General features: G+C 38.0%; 1 protein-coding gene across 1 annotated transcript; it reads left to right on the top strand.

Moving 5' to 3' along the window:
- Nucleotides 1–3816: 3816 nt before the first annotated feature.
- On the top strand, nucleotides 3817–7310 carry LOC149784436 (uncharacterized). The gene has a single exon (XM_089933272.1). It carries the CDS (start codon nucleotides 4458–4460, stop codon nucleotides 6219–6221), a length of 1764 nt encoding a protein of 587 aa, XP_089789398.1. The 5' UTR covers nucleotides 3817–4457; the 3' UTR covers nucleotides 6222–7310.
- Nucleotides 7311–21231: the final 13921 nt, after the last annotated feature.

Genomic DNA, 21231 nt, shown 5'->3' with positions numbered 1-21231 from the left:
AAATGACATAGCAGATAACAATTTAAAACAACTACAGCATATGCCCGTTATAACCGCGAAACTAGGGATCAGTGAAATTATGCCTAATTTCCTTTGCAACTTGAAACCATTTTATTGATCGAATATAGAATAGCTCTAAAATCTTTGAAAGAGTTTCCGGTATTGCAATTTACGAAACGTTCTCACTTCTATTCCTCCTGATCACAGGACATGGGAAGTATTCACACGAAGTATCATATAAATGCGTAGAACCTGCTTCAATACAATACAATACAATACAATACAATGCAATACAATTCAATGCTTTTCAAATTCACAACACAATATATGAGGAGCTGTCCTTCCGTTACCCTCGATACAAACACGATTTTGTATGTTTTACGGAGACAATTTTTCAGTTGAAATCTGATAGAAAAATGCTAGTGACAAAGTTTGTTCAAGGTTAATGCCGTCAGTTTCTCAAAATGGTACTAGCATATTAATACATTTTGGTATATTCTCAGGAAAACTCACACCTAAGTAGTCATGAATAAATTCACACAATTACCCATGAATCATTTGCACACGTGCTCGTGGCTGTATTAATTGATCATAATTCCCTAATTGGGGATGTTTGGGGAACTTATTCATTTAAAAGGTCTTTGCTTGTTTCACATTAACTTGCTTCATTCTGCGACACATAACTGAATGGTTTTGTGGTAATATTGTCATAAACCTTGAGTATTCAATATTTTCGGACTTAATCATTATTCTGGAATTAGTGTATTCATTCATCGACATTTTGGATTAAACCATTATGAGACATCAAGACTGTTGGCACATAAGCGCATTCAAGGTTATTGGCATATCAACACATTCAAAATTGGAATTCATTCGGAACACAACTGAGATTCATTCGGAACTCTATACATTTGGACTTTTTAAATTTACACTTTTTAATCTTGAGAAATAAATTATTTATTGAATTTTACAAATCTTGTTGCTTTTCGCTCTCTATATTTTTCGATGCGTGGCAATAAGTACCAATCTTCTGTTTGGAAAGGCTTACTGATGTGTCGTAAAAAATGTGAGGGAAAAAGCCTATTCAAGTATAAACATAGAGTTTCGTGACGTGTAATCATTAGGTGCTTATAAGACGATTACATATAGTATTTGCGCGTTTATGAATCCTTCCCTTGAAAACGACAGTTGTCTCAATGTGTTTGGAAATAGGGGAAACATGGATCTCGAAATAGTCTCAAGGAAGAGTTGTTTCACTCATTCGGTAGTGAGACCCCTTGTGTTGTAGACTATTAATAAACACTGCAATGAAAAGGAAAGTGCTTTTTAATAGCTCTCGATAAATATATATTCCTCCAACAAAACCCCAACTCATTTGAAAAGAAAATCGTCAAAGGCACAAAACAACACGACATATTAAAGCTAATAAAACCCCTATTCAGGATTCTTTCTTATGACAAACTTCTCACGTGCAATCTTACCACGTATACATATAACTCAGTAGAGAAGAACACGTAATATTATTTATTGCTCATGACGTAGTTGTTGCATATGGCTGACGGATCCGGAGAAAATATTAAATGAGAAAACGATTTTCTGATCAGCGAAATAACTTGACGTTCTATTGAAAGGGGACTCTTTTAGAACATAACGGTATTCATCGGGACTAAACCTTCTTACCGGCATTTATGTGTTGTTGCAGAATACAAATAAAAGAGATATCGCTGAAAACATGTCCGAAACGTTTATGTACAGAGCTTAATTCGCCTTCTAAAAACAGTTCTATCAAACATCATTTTACTAGATAGTACTGCTCTCAGTTTAGAGTGTTTCTTGTGATATAGAAAGGACAATTTAAAGAATACTTTATCAGTGAATAAGTATCAAAAGTACCAACTTATTTTACAAAAATAAAAAAGAGGAGTGTTCAGCTGTTATCAGAAAGAATTATTTGAAAAACCACTCCAAATGGGCATCAAAGATTGTGGAAATGAGATTATAACATGATAATCCTAGAAATACCATAACTGCTAACAGATCCCACAACAGTACATTTATATAGGTGCATATTCCACCAAACTTCACATATTTCACAAGATACAGCTTTCAGTAATGTATATCACTGATTTATAAAATAGGTAGAAATAACGATTGATTATATCACACAAGACCCAGACTGATCCGATAGTAGGATTTGAACCAACATCCTTTCCGGCGCGTGTCTTGCACGCTAGCCATTGAGCCACATAGCCTCATTAGTCGAATGTACATTTACACTGGCCACATGGCAAATTTGTCTCAGAATCAATCTTCTTTGCTAGCGATATCAGCATAATAATATTATACCCTGTTATGGTTCGTATCGCATATTTTTACTCAGAGATGATGAGATTTTGTTGATTTTTAAGTCAATATTATCCAGAGTTTTATGATGACGTTAAGTAAACATTTTTTCCTTCCATACATGGAATTCATCTCTGATGATCTTTTAGGTATGTCCTTTATCTAGCTTCTCAAAATATCAAAATTAACATTTTTCACAGATAGAATCATCTTAAAACGAGGGTATACGCTGCATTTTATTTATTAAATATGTTATGCTGGAGATACGTGGTATATAAACTCCACAATAGAAATTCCTTTGTACATCAATAATTTGATGTATGGTCTAATCACTGTCAATATCGGTCACTGTCATCATCGATAACCGTGACGTTACGAAGCTAGATTTTTTATGTTAAGAATGGCTACATGTACTACACAGCTGAAACTCGCCTTACATCTTCATGCCAAAAATTAAGTACCAGTCTTACTATTCATTCATTCCTGGCGTTCATGCTCAAAATGGGACCGATTCTTTGATTGTGGGCCCAGAAAAAGGAAATATGAATCGTCTTTTAACTTTTACCCAGGTTGGGAAAAGTCGCAAACTTAAGTCCTCGAGGGCATATAAAGCGCAGCTGAATTAAAAGCAAACTGAACTTCCGTACCTTAACTTTATATTGAATGAAAATATTTATCCAGAGTACAATTCTTAAGTGTAGTGTATATAGCTCTACAGTGAGCACAAAACGACGTAGCGACACAACAAACCATTCGGAGAGCCTCTGATGCTTTTGTATCATTCGTATATTTTTCTTATACAATATGGTGGCGCCAAATACTAGGTCCATTCAGTTGATTTTCAAAAGTCTGAGCTATATTTTTCCATCAGCACAAATTTTCCAAACATTTACATTTTCTCATTTATGGAATAAACATATAATTAATAACGATTTGTGACAATTTTATGGACTTTGCCTTAATAGGGACTAGCATAGATAGTATATTAGCAAAATGGCAAAAATTGACAAAATAACTCATTAACAGACGATATAATTGATCAGCTCCTGTAAACATGCAAAATTATACAAAGGCAGATATCACTTCGTAGTCGTGTCAGATTTTACAAATGATTACAAGCAAGTATAATAACGCCAGAAATAGCATCAAAGTTGTCGTTCACTGAAGATTATTTGTAGAATATGTTGAAATTGATGTGTACTTAAGTACATGCAAACAATATGGCGGATTTGCATCAGCCATTGTGTGCAATGGCTTGTTTATTCAAGCTAATGTACAATCTGGCTGTCAGTCTCAGTTGGCGTTGAATACAATACATGTTGCTTAGAGAGATAAATGTGTGTTATATCGATATGGTTACTCAAACATTAATAAAATAAAGCACGAAACAAGAGTAATGCGTTTATACATCATTCAAGACTGAACATAATCGCTTTAGAGCAGATGTGAAATTCGAGTGTAAATGATCTGGGAACAACGTTATGATCACGTGTTGCCGTAGATTTTATATAGCAATCAACAATGCCAATAGTATAGTGGCGTACTTGATTAATTCGTAAATACATTGGGGATTTACAACAACATCGTGCAAATTAAATGGATATTATTTTCATGAAAACGTTTCGGCGATTCCTATCTATTGGTTTTGAGTAATAACTTGCTCTGGTTCAACTTACATTCAGTGAAATTGATTTTTCTTTACTGTTACATATTGGATACATGACTGAATGTAACTGCACGTATTTGTAATAGCAAATGCGTTTAACATATTTTATAAATCTTCGATGAAATGAAAGATAGATGCAGTAACGTATTAAATTAACAGCAAGTGTCATTTGTTCTCGGGCAAAGAACGAATAAGCAAGAGGGCGAGGAAGCACGATTCGATTATCATCCGATAAAATATATTTACAGCTAAGACGGGATTCCAGTCAACTAGACCGTTGCTTCCATCACCAAGACTCTAAGACAATGGAACAAATAACGTATCTTGTAGTATGTATCTTCGCTCAAAGTAATATAGAAACAAAATGCATGACCAGCTGACTTGGATCCAGAAGAAGGGAAAAGAGATTGCTTAAAGATCACTGATACTTCCAGAAAGAGCATTCGATATGGAGAGAGAGATGGAAAATAATAAACTGGAAAATATCAATAAGAGCGAAGCGAAAACTCTATTGCCTGTTCTTGTGTTTTATATCATTATTATGGCGATAAGTGTCGTAGAAAATATTAGTGTTATCGTGGTATATAAGTTGTGCTTCAAACAGTCACCAAGGAAAATATTTATATTGTCTCTTTCAATGGTTGATCTCGCCATGTGCTGCATTGGAATCCCTTATCATGTGCTTGATTTACGTAACCCATACACTTATAAATTTTCTGCAACTTGTAAAGTTTTGTCTCTCTTACTTTCTTCTGCGTTTCTTTGTTCAGGCTTGACTCTACTTGTTGTTGGGGTGGATAGATATTTCAAAATTTGCCGACCATTTAAATCACAGATGACAACTCGAGGAGCCAAATATATTTGTGCTGCATTGATGTGTGTCAGCCTCGTTATAGCCTCCCCACAGGTTGTTTTGTATGGCTACAGCAGCATTGATATTGCCAATGAAAATGTTACCGGAGTGCAATGTTTCTTCGAAGATCATTATGTTGGGTCTCCTTTACCAATAATATACCATGGATTAATAATGACCATATTCGTGACCACCACCATTATTTTGATCGTGCTTTATTTCAAGATTTGTAAGACCCTCTATATGCACAAACGCAGACTTTCTAAGTTGAGACTTAGTAAAAGATTAAGGAGGATTCAAACTGAGCAAGGCAACACGTCATTTCAACTGGTGAATGATGAGAACAATGACGTCGAAATAATAGTAATGTTGATGGAATATGGAAAGGAGAATGTGACAAGTTCACAAAGAAACAATGTTGAGTTGGAAGTCCTTGAAAACAAACCCAGCAATAGGGACACCAGTCATTATGAGACAAAATTGCCGAATCCTTTTGAAAAACATAGCGCAGCCTTAAATGCGATTCCGTTTGAAGGACAAACAAGAAAGCCTCTCACAGAAGTGGAAAGTGATCAGATGGTCAATGAGGTACACAGGGTCGACAGCGCCTCTGAAATAAAGCAAACATATATGAGACAAAAACATACTGAAATTCAAAACAAAGATAATTTTGAAAGCTATCAGAAAGACAATCCAAAATGCATAGGCAATTCTACTTATTACAAGGCAAGAAAGTACGATACCGAGCTTTACAAACTGACCGCTGATACAGTTCAAGTGTATGGCGAAAACACGCCACGTCATGATGAAATCATAAATAAGATGGACAACAGAGAAATAACGAACTCGATGGAGTTGCAGTCAGACTCCTCGAGAGATAATGGTATTAATTCTGGGGAAATTGTGAATAATTATTTGAATTGTTGCCACAGGACTGTAAGAACTATTATTCAAAATTGTTTTTGTTTTAATATAATTCCAGATAAAAACGCTGAGCAAAATCAGATGTGCTTGTCTAAGGACCAGTTCATCATGAAGATACTGGGAGACAAAAGGGCTTTAAAAATTACATACATGACCTTTACAATCACTGCGGTCTTCATTGTGAGTTATTTTCCTTCTATATACATCATGATGATCAGTCTGCTGGATATGGATTATTGGGAGAACTTAAGTACTCAACAAACAGTTTTATATGAATTGCTAATGCGTTCTTACTTGATAAATAGCATGGTAAATCCTATCATATATGGGTTCTGGGACGAGAGATTCCGATTTGAATGTTTAAAGATGATTAAATGCTTCAAGAGCAGGATAGTTTCAGTACAACACCAAAACATAGAACGGCATTATAAATAAGAAATTATTCATCTGCTTTGTTCCTGTTTAGTTATTGATGTTTTAAGTTTACGGTGCAATCAATACTTACCGTGTTAAAAACCTAATTTCCTAGAAGTTCTGGTAATTAGTAATGTTTGTATCTAGTAAGACGTCATCAAATTGTGTTACAACAAATGTTTAAAATTAAACACGTATTTCAAATACAGAATTGATATTAGCATTAAAAGCTACTGCTATAACAACACATCTTAAGTTTTACATTGTTTTAAAGATTTCATATTCAAATGACATACGGGTGGAATTTTTTTTTATAAGCATAATCCTTTCGTAAATCGTCCTGCACATTTATGTTATTTGATGAAATAAGGTGGCGCTCTTCGTAAAGAACCGTAAATCATTGAGTTACCTGTAAATATGGTAGATCAAAAGCTAAATGACATAAATCAATACACTGGCGCCATAAACGAAAAACACGGTGCCATCATAAATCATTAATATTCTGAGCGTGATGACAATATAATTACAGAATTTATCGCGTTGTCCAATTATGTAAATCGCCAAGATAGAATAAAAGTTCTAATCCTTGTCAGTTTGTTTTTAAGTCTAAACACACCAGTGGATTTAAGGGAAAACAGCTGATACAATCAAAAATATTTTTGTAGACAATATTACTAGCAAAATGTTAAATATATGGAACGACGCGTGTTCAAAAGAAAAGAGAGCGTATATTCTAGCTCTTAAAGTTTAAAACTGCATTGAAATGTACATAGCATCCAATGAGATCATGACAATATAAGAACTGAGCTATGTTAGCTACGCTACATAATAAAGAACATCGAAGCTAACCTCGGCACTGAAGATTATTATTACAATGCGTTAATACTGCGGAATTCGTCGTCGACCACCAAATACAAATATAAACAGTGTAGCTAATATATAGCTGATACAATGAAATGTTTCTGTTGAAAAAAATCACTAACTTGTAAACTGTTAGCTGAGATCTGAGACAAATATTTATTATCAACTTCTAGGAATTCATAACCCTCACTCTTTTAGAGGAAGGGTTTTGTGACGATGGAATAGTAAACAAGTAAAGGAACATTTTTAAAGGACTTGTTATGTATATTTAATCTGCATTGTGTTCTGGCTTTTGTCCATGATTATGTTATGTATATTTAATTTATATTGTATAAATGACCCTTCGTCTATAATTGAGGGTAGGAGTTGGGTCTGCCTGACGAATGTCTTTTTATTGTATAACTGACCCTTTGTCTATAATTGAGGGTAGGAGTTGGGCCTGCCTGACGAATGTCTTTTTATTGTATAACTGACCCTTTGTCTATAATTGAGGGTAGGAGTTGGGCCTGCCTGACGAATGCATTTTTATTGTATAACTGACCCTTTGTCTATAATTGAGGGTAGGAGTTGGGCCTGCCTGACGAATGTCTTTTTATTGTATAACTGACCCTTTGTCTATAATTGAGGGTAGGAGTTGGGCCTGCCTGACGAATGTCTTTTTATTGTATAACTGACCCTTTGTCTATAATTGAGGGTAGGAGTTGGGCCTGCCTGACGAATGTCTTTTTATTGTATAACTGACCCTTTGTCTCTAATTGAGGGTAGGAGTTGGGCCTGCCTGACGAATGTCTATTTATTGTATAACTGACCCTTTGTCTATAATTGAGGGTAGGAGTTGGGCCTGCCTGACGAATGTCTTTTTATTGTATAACTGACCCTTTGTCTATAATTGAGGGTAGGAGTTGGGCCTGCCTGACGAATGTCTTTTTATTGTATAACTGACCCTTTGTCTCTAATTGAGGGTAGGAGTTGGGCCTGCCTGACGAATGTCTTTTTATTGTATAACTGACCCTTTGTCTCTAATTGAGGGTAGGAGTTGGGCCTGCCTGACGAATGTCTTTTTATTGTATAACTGACCCTTTGTCTATAATTGAGGGTAGGAGTTGGGCCTGCCTGACGAATGTCTTTTTATTGTATAACTGACCCTTTGTCTATAATTGAGGGTAGGAGTTGGGCCTGCCTGACGAATGTCTTTTTATTGTATAACTGACCCTTTGTCTCTAATTGAGGGTAGGAGTTGGGCCTGCCTGACGAATGTCTTTTTATTGTATAACTGACCCTTTGTCTATAATTGAGGGTAGGAGTTGGGCCTGCCTGACGAATGTCTATTTATTGTATAACTGACCCTTTGTCTATAATTGAGGGTAGGAGTTGGGTCTGCCTGACGAATGTCTTTTTATTGTATAACTGACCCTTTGTCTATAATTGAGGGTAGGAGTTGGGCCTGCCTGACGAATGCATTTTTATTGTATAACTGACCCTTTGTCTATAATTGAGGGTAGGAGTTGGGCCTGCCTGACGAATGTCTATTTATTGTATAACTGACCCTTTGTCTATAATTGAGGGTAGGAGTTGGGTCTGCCTGACGAATGTCTTTTTATTGTATAACTGACCCTTTGTCTATAATTGAGGGTAGGAGTTGGGCCTGCCTGACGAATGCATTTTTATTGTATAACTGACCCTTTGTCTATAATTGAGGGTAGGAGTTGGGCCTGCCTGACGAATGTCTTTTTATTGTATAACTGACCCTTTGTCTATAATTGAGGGTAGGAGTTGGGCCTGCCTGACGAATGCATTTTTATTGTATAACTGACCCTTTGTCTATAATTGAGGGTAGGAGTTGGGCCTGCCTGACGAATGTCTATTTATTGTATAACTGACCCTTTGTCTATAATTGAGGGTAGGAGTTGGGCCTGCCTGACGAATGTCTTTTTATTGTATAACTGACCCTTTGTCTATAATTGAGGGTAGGAGTTGGGCCTGCCTGACGAATGCATTTTTATTGTATAACTGACCCTTTGTCTATAATTGAGGGTAGGAGTTGGGCCTGCCTGACGAATGTCTTTTTATTGTATAAATGACCCTTTGTCTATAATTGAGGGTAGGAGTTGGGCCTGCCTGACGAATGTCTTTTTATTGTATAACTGACCCTTTGTCTATAATTGAGGGTAGGAGTTGGGTCTGCCTGACGAATGTCTTTTTATTGTATAACTGACCCTTTGTCTATAATTGAGGGTAGGAGTTGGGCCTGCCTGACGAATGTCTTTTTATTGTATAACTGACCCTTTGTCTATAATTGAGGGTAGGAGTTGGGCCTGCCTGACGAATGCATTTTTATTGTATAACTGACCCTTTGTCTATAATTGAGGGTAGGAGTTGGGCCTGCCTGACGAATGTCTTTTTATTGTATAACTGACCCTTTGTCTATAATTGAGGGTAGGAGTTGGGCCTGCCTGACGAATGCATTTTTATTGTATAACTGACCCTTTGTCTATAATTGAGGGTAGGAGTTGGGCCTGCCTGACGAATGCATTTTTATTGTATAACTGACCCTTTGTCTATAATTGAGGGTAGGAGTTGGGCCTGCCTGACGAATGTCTTTTTATTGTATAACTGACCCTTTGTCTCTAATTGAGGGTAGGAGTTGGGCCTGCCTGACGAATGCATTTTTATTGTATAACTGACCCTTTGTCTATAATTGAGGGTAGGAGTTGGGCCTGCCTGACGAATGCATTTATATTGTACAACTGACCCTTTGTCTATAATTGAGGGTAGGAGTTGGGCCTGCCTGACGAATGTCTTTTTATTGTATAACTGACCCTTTGTCTCTAATTGAGGGTAGGAGTTGGGCCTGCCTGACGAATGTCTTTTTATTGTATAACTGACCCTTTGTCTCTAATTGAGGGTAGGAGTTGGGCCTGCCTGACGAATGTCTTTTTATTGTATAACTGACCCTTTGTCTCTAATTGAGGGTAGGAGTTGGGCCTGCCTGACGAATGTCTTTTTATTGTATAACTGACCCTTTGTCTATAATTGAGGGTAGGAGTTGGGCCTGCCTGACGAATGTCTATTTATTGTATAACTGACCCTTTGTCTATAATTGAGGGTAGGAGTTGGGTCTGCCTGACGAATGTCTTTTTATTGTATAACTGACCCTTTGTCTATAATTGAGGGTAGGAGTTGGGCCTGCCTGACGAATGCATTTTTATTGTATAACTGACCCTTTGTCTATAATTGAGGGTAGGAGTTGGGCCTGCCTGACGAATGTCTTTTTATTGTATAACTGACCCTTTGTCTATAATTGAGGGTAGGAGTTGGGCCTGCCTGACGAATGCATTTTTATTGTATAACTGACCCTTTGTCTATAATTGAGGGTAGGAGTTGGGCCTGCCTGACGAATGTCTATTTATTGTATAACTGACCCTTTGTCTATAATTGAGGGTAGGAGTTGGGCCTGCCTGACGAATGTCTTTTTATTGTATAACTGACCCTTTGTCTATAATTGAGGGTAGGAGTTGGGCCTGCCTGACGAATGCATTTTTATTGTATAACTGACCCTTTGTCTATAATTGAGGGTAGGAGTTGGGCCTGCCTGACGAATGTCTTTTTATTGTATAAATGACCCTTTGTCTATAATTGAGGGTAGGAGTTGGGCCTGCCTGACGAATGTCTTTTTATTGTATAACTGACCCTTTGTCTATAATTGAGGGTAGGAGTTGGGTCTGCCTGACGAATGTCTTTTTATTGTATAACTGACCCTTTGTCTATAATTGAGGGTAGGAGTTGGGCCTGCCTGACGAATGTCTTTTTATTGTATAACTGACCCTTTGTCTATAATTGAGGGTAGGAGTTGGGCCTGCCTGACGAATGCATTTTTATTGTATAACTGACCCTTTGTCTATAATTGAGGGTAGGAGTTGGGCCTGCCTGACGAATGTCTTTTTATTGTATAACTGACCCTTTGTCTATAATTGAGGGTAGGAGTTGGGCCTGCCTGACGAATGCATTTTTATTGTATAACTGACCCTTTGTCTATAATTGAGGGTAGGAGTTGGGCCTGCCTGACGAATGCATTTTTATTGTATAACTGACCCTTTGTCTATAATTGAGGGTAGGAGTTGGGCCTGCCTGACGAATGTCTTTTTATTGTATAACTGACCCTTTGTCTCTAATTGAGGGTAGGAGTTGGGCCTGCCTGACGAATGCATTTTTATTGTATAACTGACCCTTTGTCTATAATTGAGGGTAGGAGTTGGGCCTGCCTGACGAATGCATTTATATTGTACAACTGACCCTTTGTCTATAATTGAGGGTAGGAGTTGGGCCTGCCTGACGAATGTCTTTTTATTGTATAACTGACCCTTTGTCTCTAATTGAGGGTAGGAGTTGGGCCTGCCTGACGAATGTCTTTTTATTGTATAACTGACCCTTTGTCTATAATTGAGGGTAGGAGTTGGGCCTGCCTGACGAATGTCTTTTTATTGTATAACTGACCCTTTGTCTCTAATTGAGGGTAGGAGTTGGGCCTGCCTGACGAATGTCTTTTTATTGTATAACTGACCCTTTGTCTATAATTGAGGGTAGGAGTTGGGCCTGCCTGACGAATGTCTATTTATTGTATAACTGACCATTTGTCTCTAATTGAGGGTAGGAGTTGGGCCTGCCTGACGAATGTCTTTTTATTGTATAAATGACCCTTTGTCTATAATTGAGGGTAGGAGTTGGGTCTGCCTGACGAATGTCTTTTTATTGTATAACTGACCCTTTGTCTATAATTGAGGGTAGGAGTTGGGCCTGCCTGACGAATGTCTTTTTATTGTATAACTGACCCTTTGTCTATAATTGAGGGTAGGAGTTGGGCCTGCCTGACGAATGCATTTTTATTGTATAACTGACCCTTTGTCTATAATTGAGGGTAGGAGTTGGGCCTGCCTGACGAATGTCTTTTTATTGTATAACTGACCCTTTGTCTATAATTGAGGGTAGGAGTTGGGCCTGCCTGACGAATGTCTTTTTATTGTATAACTGACCCTTTGTCTATAATTGAGGGTAGGAGTTGGGCCTGCCTGACGAATGTCTTTTTATCGTATAACTGACCCTTTGTCTATAATTGAGGGTAGGAGTTGGGCCTGCCAGACGAATGTCTTTTTATTGTACAACTGACCCTTTGTCTATAATTGAGGGTAGGAGTTGGGCCTGCCTGACGAATGTCTTTTTATTGTACAACTGACCCTTTGTCTATAATTGAGGGTAGGAGTTGGGCCTGCCTGACGAATGTCTTTTTATTGTACAACTGACCCTTTGTCTATAATTGAGGGTAGGAGCTGGGCCTGCCTGACGAATGTCTTTTTATTGTATAACTGACCCTTTGTCTATAATTGAGGGTAGGAGTTGGGCCTGCCTGACGAATGTCTTTTTATTGTATAACTGACCCTTTGTCTCTAATTGAGGGTAGGAGTTGGGCCTGCCTGACGAATGTCTTTTTATTGTATAACTGACCCTTTGTCTATACTTGAGGGTAGGAGTTGGGCCTGCCTGACGAATGTCTTTTTATTGTATAACTGACCCTTTGTCTATACTTGAGGGTAGGAGTTGGGCCTGCCTGACGAATGTCTTTTTATACGCTTGCCTTTACCGATCACTCTCATCTCACCACTTTCCGGTGGGTACAAGTCTCAGGCTAGGCCAATGTGGGTATGTGAGAAAGCTGCCAGTAGCTTCCCGTGGGTAGATGGTTCTTACCAGGACTTTTCCTGGGTTCTTTCTCTACCAGTTACACTGGCTGTCATGTATAACCTATCTTGCGCCGAGAAATGGAGTTAAACCCAAAACATCATAGCGCTCATTAATATTTTTGGACTAAACACCTACTTTCGGATTATTGTGAATTCATTTGGATACGTTTTATGTGATATTTTTGTGATACATCAATACTTTTGTCACAGCAAATTCGAGACTACTGGCATGTCAGCACATTCAGAACATCACTAGAATTAAGTCGGAGTACTCAATACTTTTGGACTTGTGATATAACATTTAGGACAATTTTGGTACTTAATTCACAACACTGTACGTTTTTGAATGTTCACTTTGTATATTCTAGGCAAATATACTATTTGTGGGTTGATGCTTTTATTGTTACTTAGTTTAAGACCATAGAATCGTACCAGACATCTTTTAGGATGGTTGTGTTTGGTAGTTTCGAATAGTTTCCATTCTCTGTAATTGTCTTTGTATTGCATTTGAACATTATCAGTAATTTTTGGTGATAGCAGTAGCAAAGCCTGGTATATAGCGTTGGACAAGCTTCGACTTAACTTGAGACTTTATTAACCCTCTGAGATAAGTCTGCTTTTAACAACCCAATGTAAGTTTAATTTATGCATCATCCAGAATACATATATCCATTTGTGACTGTTTTAATGAATTAAGCATGGCTCATAATGAGTTGTGAGAATCGGTGTGAATTCACCGATCTTATATGATTTCAGGTATGATAAAGACTTGAATGTGTGTATTCGTTGATAATAAGGTAGTTAAGCCATATAATGAATTTCATTCATTCATTTGTGTAATTGAGACCAGAACGGGACCGTTATGTCTCGTGTAAAGTTAATGGGAATCAGTAATGAAATAGCCATTAGGAAGTACATTAATCGTGTGAAACTAGGTTTGTTTATGATCTGCCATGTTATGCTTGACCAGACAGCCTTTGATCTGTTCGAATTCAGAGAGAACGATATCTGACATAACAAAAGGGGAGTAATGATTTGTTCCCAGTAGGAAAACTTACAGAATATTTAGGTTGCTTCTCTGTCTATTTTGAAATGGGAAGTAGCTTCACGGACGTATCCACGTACCTACTTATCAAATTATCTACGTACTTACGTATCCACCTATCCACACAAACAGGTTGAGGGTCGAAAAGAGGCGAGACAGTAGGGAGGTCGGAAAACGAAGAAAGCGAAAGGACCTAGAGGAACCACCATTGTGAAGTTGGAGTGGACCGGAATAAGCAGGTTATGAAGTTGTAAAAGGCACTGACTTCGATCGTTCGCTCGATTATATGATGAAGTAATTCTATAATTTAAAACAGATCTGCTATTTATATAAATATATTTGTGTTTGAAATTCGGTGAAAGATTTATTTCAAGAGGAAGTGTATCTCCCTAATGCAATGTATTATCACCGCTGTTTATATAATTGATTAAATATTTTTGTTTTTTCCATGTACGGGGCTCGTGCGATTCTGTTCTATATATCTGCTCAGATCTCTATTTATTCCATCTATAAGTTTCACACTTTATTTTAACAGCTACTCGATCCGGGCAACAACAATACCGAGGGCAATCACCCTCTAGATAACGATAGCCAGATAAAGCAGACACCTTGTAAGAAAGTACAACCTCATAATACCACACCACCAGTAGCAACCGCTACCATGGCAAACCATTGATCTGTCTGGCAACTTTGAATATTTTTAATACGCCTTCAGCTTTAAAATGACTTTTCTTGAGATCGCTGGTCATCCTCCAGTATTGGCACCATCAAGACCAGTCTTGCTCGGTAGGCTTTGTAAGGCAGGATTTATTCAATGTAAAATGGTCAACGTTCAAACATGATTAAAAGAATGAAAACAAAAAATATTTAAGTTTCCATGTATCTAAGGTTCTACAGTAATTTAACAACTGTGTTTTACACTGCAATCAACGTTAAATGTCCATCGTCAAAGAAGGAATTTCCCTTTGAAAGCAAGACTAAGTTTAAAGAGTTGCATTTTTGATCCAACCCCAAAGGCCATGGGAAATGCTGAAAATGTCCAGATATTTATTTTTGTTATTTCCCCTTACATATACTGTGCAAATACTTTACAAGAACGGAATTCTGAGAAACAATATACAAATTCAGATCCACTGTTCTCTGGGGTCTAAAAAAAACAACACAAGAACAACAATAAAATAAAGTCCGCTTGAATTCAATTTTGTAAATCAGTTTCTATATCACTTGATTAAAATAAAAAAAATCTGCAATTTTCAATTTTGTCTTGATTTCGAAATTAGAATCTAATTAAGAGTTTTGTACAGATCTGTACACTACTTTCTCATAATATCATGATACCTGAATTGGAATGAATCTTTGTCTGGATCTGGTATTTTTAACTCCATCGTAAAGTTCCATATACACTGATAGATTTTACTTTTGCAATATTATATTTTAGGGCTAATAATTTTTGTGTAATAAGTCACCAGTCTGGAACATTGAAAATCTTGCCATATACAGCTATGACCAAGTTTAATGAGTCTATCAATAAACGTCTGCAATTCGGAAATGTCGTTTCCAAATTTGGTTCTCTTTTTTCAACAAATACGTTAGTGCTCACACGAAGTTCTGTCCTGTTCTCATAATCCCTTTGTACAAACCATCAAACGTTCTTGACAACATTAGAAACTTTTCGTAGAGTTTGAATTATTGAAAATCCCTCAAATCATGGTGATTCGTGTAGATCGTCATGTCTGAACGTAAGACTAGACGAGGGGTCGGCAACCTACAGCACGCGTGCCACAATGTAGCACGTGAAAAGGTTTTGTGTGATACACAAAGGTCAGCAAAAAAAGTGGCCCGCTTTGTAAAATAGGTTGCCGACCCCTGCACTAGACCGTAAATGATACTGCATAACATATAGCATTACATGTAGAGTGGGTCTTTAAAAATACGTCCTTTTGTATGCTCCGCCATACTGACGCACATGTTACAGATTTGTTTTTTACCACAACTGTATGATGCGATAGAATGTATACCAGCAGCAGGGAGGGTGAACCCTACAAAATTTACAGGGTTCCCAATGTCGATATAGAGTCTCCACAAGGAGGGGTTTTCAACCAGAAATAACGTTGACTACGTTTCAAGAGGAACTCTCATAGAGATAAACCTCTTTGGGAGGTCCTCCTGAGTTAGTCCAAATACGGTTTCTAGTTGAAAAACCTATTAATGGCGCTTCGATTACAAAAAATGAACCAATTCGTTGTTGTCGCCCACCCTGCTGCTATGAATTAAAAATTGCTATAACAAATAATGGCAAATATTGGAGAAGCATATACTACTAGATTAGCTCGAGAGTGAGAAGAGGCACTTAAAAAATATATACCGCTGAGAGATGCTGTCAAAGAAAAACTTCGAGCAAGACAAGAAGCGCAAGTTGAATTTGCAGAAGGTGCAGAACAGTTATTTAAACCCATTACAAAAGATACCAGTAAAATTGTGACGGGTATCGTAGGGGATATCGAGGCTGACAAAGAGGGTATTCTTCAATTATCAAAAAAGACCGCGGAGGCTACAGTGGCATCGCAAGATATTATTAAAACCCTGCCAACCCTAATTGCTGAAGCTGTAGGGGCTGCTAATAAAACACGCTCCGAAATCGATGATGTTAAGGATATTGTCGCTAATCTACCTAAACCAGAATTAAAACGAGATATTTTACTCAGGAAGGTTACATGAAAATAATGGAAGATCCTGTTAAGGTTGTGGCGACGGGATATGACTCAAAAGATAAGTTACTGAAGCCACAATATCGTAATACTCCAGAACACGAGTGGAACGCAAAAGTATTTCGTGAGTTTGAGGATATTCCACAAATCAATAGAAGATATAGGGATAAATATGATGATTTTGTTAGTCAAGTTACTAAAATAAAGGGTGTTAAAACACTGCCAGCATGGAAACTTCGGTCACGGAGACGACAAGCATCGCCCGACCAGGGTGAAAAATCTGGAGGGGGTTTCCTACGGGAAGTGGTCTTGTTGCCTGCCCCAACAGTGTTCTTTCTGACGTAGAACGACTGGAGATTCTCATAGGAGGTAAACGAGCTGGAAATAATTCCCCGGAAATCATCAATGAAGCGGCTGATATTTGTCGGCGATTATTTCAAGGCGGTATCATGGATGCTGATATTTACCGAGAATTTATTGATGAACTCGTTGACGATTACAGCGATTAGATAAATAATAATTAGGTAAGATGATCATACATGACTCTCATCACATGCCCCAGCGAGTTAGGGTGGTAAATTCGCGATATCCTGTCTACAGTGCGTATTACGGAGATGGACTTGGAAATGTTATTCAAGGATTGTTTACAAGAATAGCTCCAAAGGCGGGGCCAATTGCAAAACAATTATCGGCAAAAGCTATTGATATTATTCGCAAAAAAGCTCCTGGCGCAATCAGTGATGTTGCTGGTAAGGCGTTTTCGTCAATCAAAGACAGAACAATGCAATTATTACGACGGCGAAAAATGGTTCAGCAGCAACCAGTAAAATTACAAAGCACAGAGGCTATGCCTGCGGATGTAAGTAAAGTAATAAATCAGGCTGCAAATCAAAAACTAGCAGCACTGATAAATCAACAGGTTGGTGTGCCTTTCTCCAAAGAAACAGAAAAAAATATAACTTCGAGTTTAATAGCAGGAAGTGGTCTTCGTGTTACACGATGATTTAAATCAACACAATTACAATAAGATGTTTCAACGTGTATCCAACGTAGCATTTGATATGGATAAACCAGTTAGAAAAGATGAATCCTTGCGCGATTATCAATATTATTCCTATGATGCAAAAACACCTAACGCTCAGGGGAGAATTGAATTACAAGTTCATGATACAAGTAGATATTTTCTACCTTGTGAAGCGTATATTGAAATCGTAGGTAGAATCGTAAAAGCGGATGATACTGGAAATGGAATAGGCGATCGTATTGGTTTTGTTAATAACGGTCTGATGGCTTTATTTAGCAGAGATATTGGAAAAGATATTGAATCGTGTTTGGAAAACGTCGACGTTGCCACGACGATACTTGGTCTTGCAAGATATTCCGATGACTACACAAGATCCAACAATGATGTTTGTAAAGGACACAACTGATCATCCAGAAAACAGAAATGTAACGATGAATGCGGCTGGGGATGCAGTTGCATCAATGAACGAAAATTTCAACTTGGGTTTTTCCGTGCGTCGAACAATGTTAAACGATGATGAAGAGTTTTCATGCGCGATTCCACTATCTCATATTTTTGGATTTTGTAGAGATGTCCGAAAGGTTATATTTGGTACTAAGCACACAGTAGTACTCGTCAGAAAGGGCGCTGACAACGATGCAATATGGCGAGCTGATGGGGTTGATCCTGGTAAGGTAGTGTTATCAAAACTATCGCTGTGGATGCCAACAATGACTCCATCGGTCACTGAAGAACAACGGCTACTTTCTTTTATGAATCAAGGTAGGAAATCAATGTTATCATGGCATACAGTGACAACAGATAGCACTTCTGTTAACGCTCCTGGGTTGTTTACGTGGCAAATAGGATCACAACAGGGGGTGTCAGCGCCACGACATATATTTATCGCGTTTCAGGCAAATTATAGAATAAATAACCAAGAAGCAAGTCCAATGATATTTGATACATTTGGAGTTTCTGATGTTTCGCTGAAGATATAAATCTGGATTTTGTACATAATGATGTTGTGCGTGTATATTATTGATTGATGTCTTATGATGGGTGTGATCAAAATGTTGACACTGGGTTGCAAATATCTCAGCGTGATTTTACAACGTTGTATCTCATCTATTACTTTTCGTTGGAACATTTGGATTTATTCAGAAAATCTGTCGTTGATATAACTGTTCGGGCTCGCTTAGCTCGAGTACCAGCAAGAGTAGTTGGTCCACCGGAAATTCCTGGTGGTGCTAGAGCAATTGCGGTCATGCTAAGTCATAAAGCGATGTTACTTGAAGGTGTTGGTGGCCGAATGAGAGTTGTTGATGCACCAGTAGAAAACATGTAGACAATTAGATCAATCGCGTTTATTACAATGTCATACAGTCACGTTAATGTCACTCTAACGTCTGGTCAGGCAAAAAAATTACAATCAAAAAACGCGAGAGCATGTGGGGCGACGATAGCACTAAAGCAAGATCAAATTGCTAATGGTGGCCCAAACAAATTATCGCTGACTAAAACCCAACTAAAACATTTCAATAAAGCAAAGCAAGCAAAAACCGGAGTTCAACTTGATTTCGCTCCAAAAGCTATCAAGGATATGGTTAAAACCGGTGGTATATTTCCACTTCTCGCAGCAATACCAGCGTTAATAGCTGCTGCTTCCCCAGCTGTTGCAAAAGCAGCCGCGTTAGGAGCTGTTGGAACAGCTGCTAGAATGGCATTAAAGAAAGCAACTGGAAAAGGATACCAAAAAAATGAGCGGGTCTAAGACTTCCAGGAACTCCGCCCTCATGGTACCCAAAACGGTTTTAGACGCAAAGCGTCTTACACCGATGTCAAATTTTGATTTGCTCCATGCTGCTAAACAACTTAAAATAAAAAATTTCAGAGGTGTTTTTATGCGAGATCAATTACCACAACAGCCGAATAATCCAGAAACTGGAATTATTAATCTCGATAACAGCGATGGTCCAGGAACTCATTGGGTTGCTTACGTGATACATCCACGTGGAATTATCTATTTCGATTCGTATGGGTTAGCACCGCCAGTTGAATTCCTCAAATACATGCATAGAGTGCAAAGCACTCCAACTCCCATTCCAGTTTGGTACTCAACGCTACCAACACAAACACTAACCGATCCACCAATATGCGGCCGTGAAGTAATTAATGTACTCTATATCAAAATCAACCAAACCGCCTCATAAAGTCGTGCACGAGTATACCGCGGGCCGATTTAACATTTTAAACAATCCCTAAAGAATAATGGTTGACATTTACGGAAGATCTCTCATCGAAACAAAGACAAAAAACGCGGCGACGTAGATTTATCAAAATATGCGACCAAAGATGAAATTGACAATCTTTTAACGTTATCCGGGATAGACCCAGATGAGGTTGTTATATTTCAGGACCGATACGGAAAATTAAAAACCAGTAATATCAAATGGAATGACATAGTTCGCAGGGTTCTTGGAGCTACATCGGATAACATTCCCATGTTTACCGATGGCGGCAGAATCAAAGACTCAAGTATATCAGTTGCAAGTCTCAGAGACGAGATGAAAAAGTTGTAGCGGATCGCTTAAAAAATACCGGTGATATAATGACAGGTGAACTCAGCATGAACGGAAACAAGATAACAGTGTTAAGAGATGCAACATCCGACGAAGATGTTGCAAACAAATTATACGTCGACAACGTAGACAGTAAATTATCCACGCTGCGGGCCGAGTATGACGTTCACGTAAACGCGTTTAGAAATCTTCGTAGAAACTTTAGAAAAATTAATGAAACCGCAGAAGAATTCTCTGGTGATCCATTCACTGTCGACATGAAACTTTCTGATATCAAAACCAACATTGACACGATCAAACAAACACAGCAAGATATCGTAAGTGGGATTCCTGAGATCGTTAACAAAACCAGTTTGATTAAAATCCCACCTGGAGTTACTCCCGGGCATTTTACCAACATAATATACACGGTATCATCTGGATTTGCAACATAGTCTAAACAAAATAATACTATCAAATACACCGCAACAGCCACTGGAGTGTATAGGTTTTCTGTGTTCAGTGCTGCAAAATTTGAGATTTTCACAACATATCCCTGGCAACATTCCACTGACAGGTTTTCCGGGGTTGTTACTATCATATTAAATAAGGGAACCGAAGAAGAGTTTATACTGGAAGCAGCCGATAAGAAATTAACCGCAACATCTTCCTGGTTTGGAATTTGTAGCTGAAACATCTCAGTTGGTTACTGCGTAAGATAATAAATGGCATTGACAGCGTCAACGACAACATTAGATGCGCAGCAATATAGATACGATCAAGTACGCGAATGGCAATCAGAGTTAAAAACCCTCATCGACAAATACACAACGCGAGTAGAGAAATATAAGCGACGAGCAGTCATCCTGGATGCTATAGTATACTCAGTATCCGCGTTAGTTGCATCCACCGGAGTAGTATTATCAGCGCTAACGCCAGTAACAACTGCAATCGCAGTAACAATATGCGTTTCATCATCAGCGGACGCGGCTAGTGTTTTTAATATAATCGCGAAAAAAATATCTTCATGCACGAGCACAAAATTGCACGATTATGTCATACAACTAAACACAGCAACAGCGGCATACTCAAAATTATCGTCGCTGATATCATCAAGC

This window comes from Sinohyriopsis cumingii, chromosome 14, assembly GCF_028554795.1.
Source record: "Sinohyriopsis cumingii isolate HCF-2022 chromosome 14, ASM2855479v2, whole genome shotgun sequence".
Lineage (NCBI taxonomy): Eukaryota > Metazoa > Mollusca > Bivalvia > Unionida > Unionidae > Sinohyriopsis > Sinohyriopsis cumingii.
This window is presented reverse-complemented; position numbering and strand designations above follow the sequence as displayed.

Coding starts and splice junctions, on each gene's coding strand:
- LOC149784436 (XM_089933272.1), top strand. CDS start 4,458: ATGGAGAGAGAGATGGAAAATAATAAACTGGAAAATATCAATAAGAGC.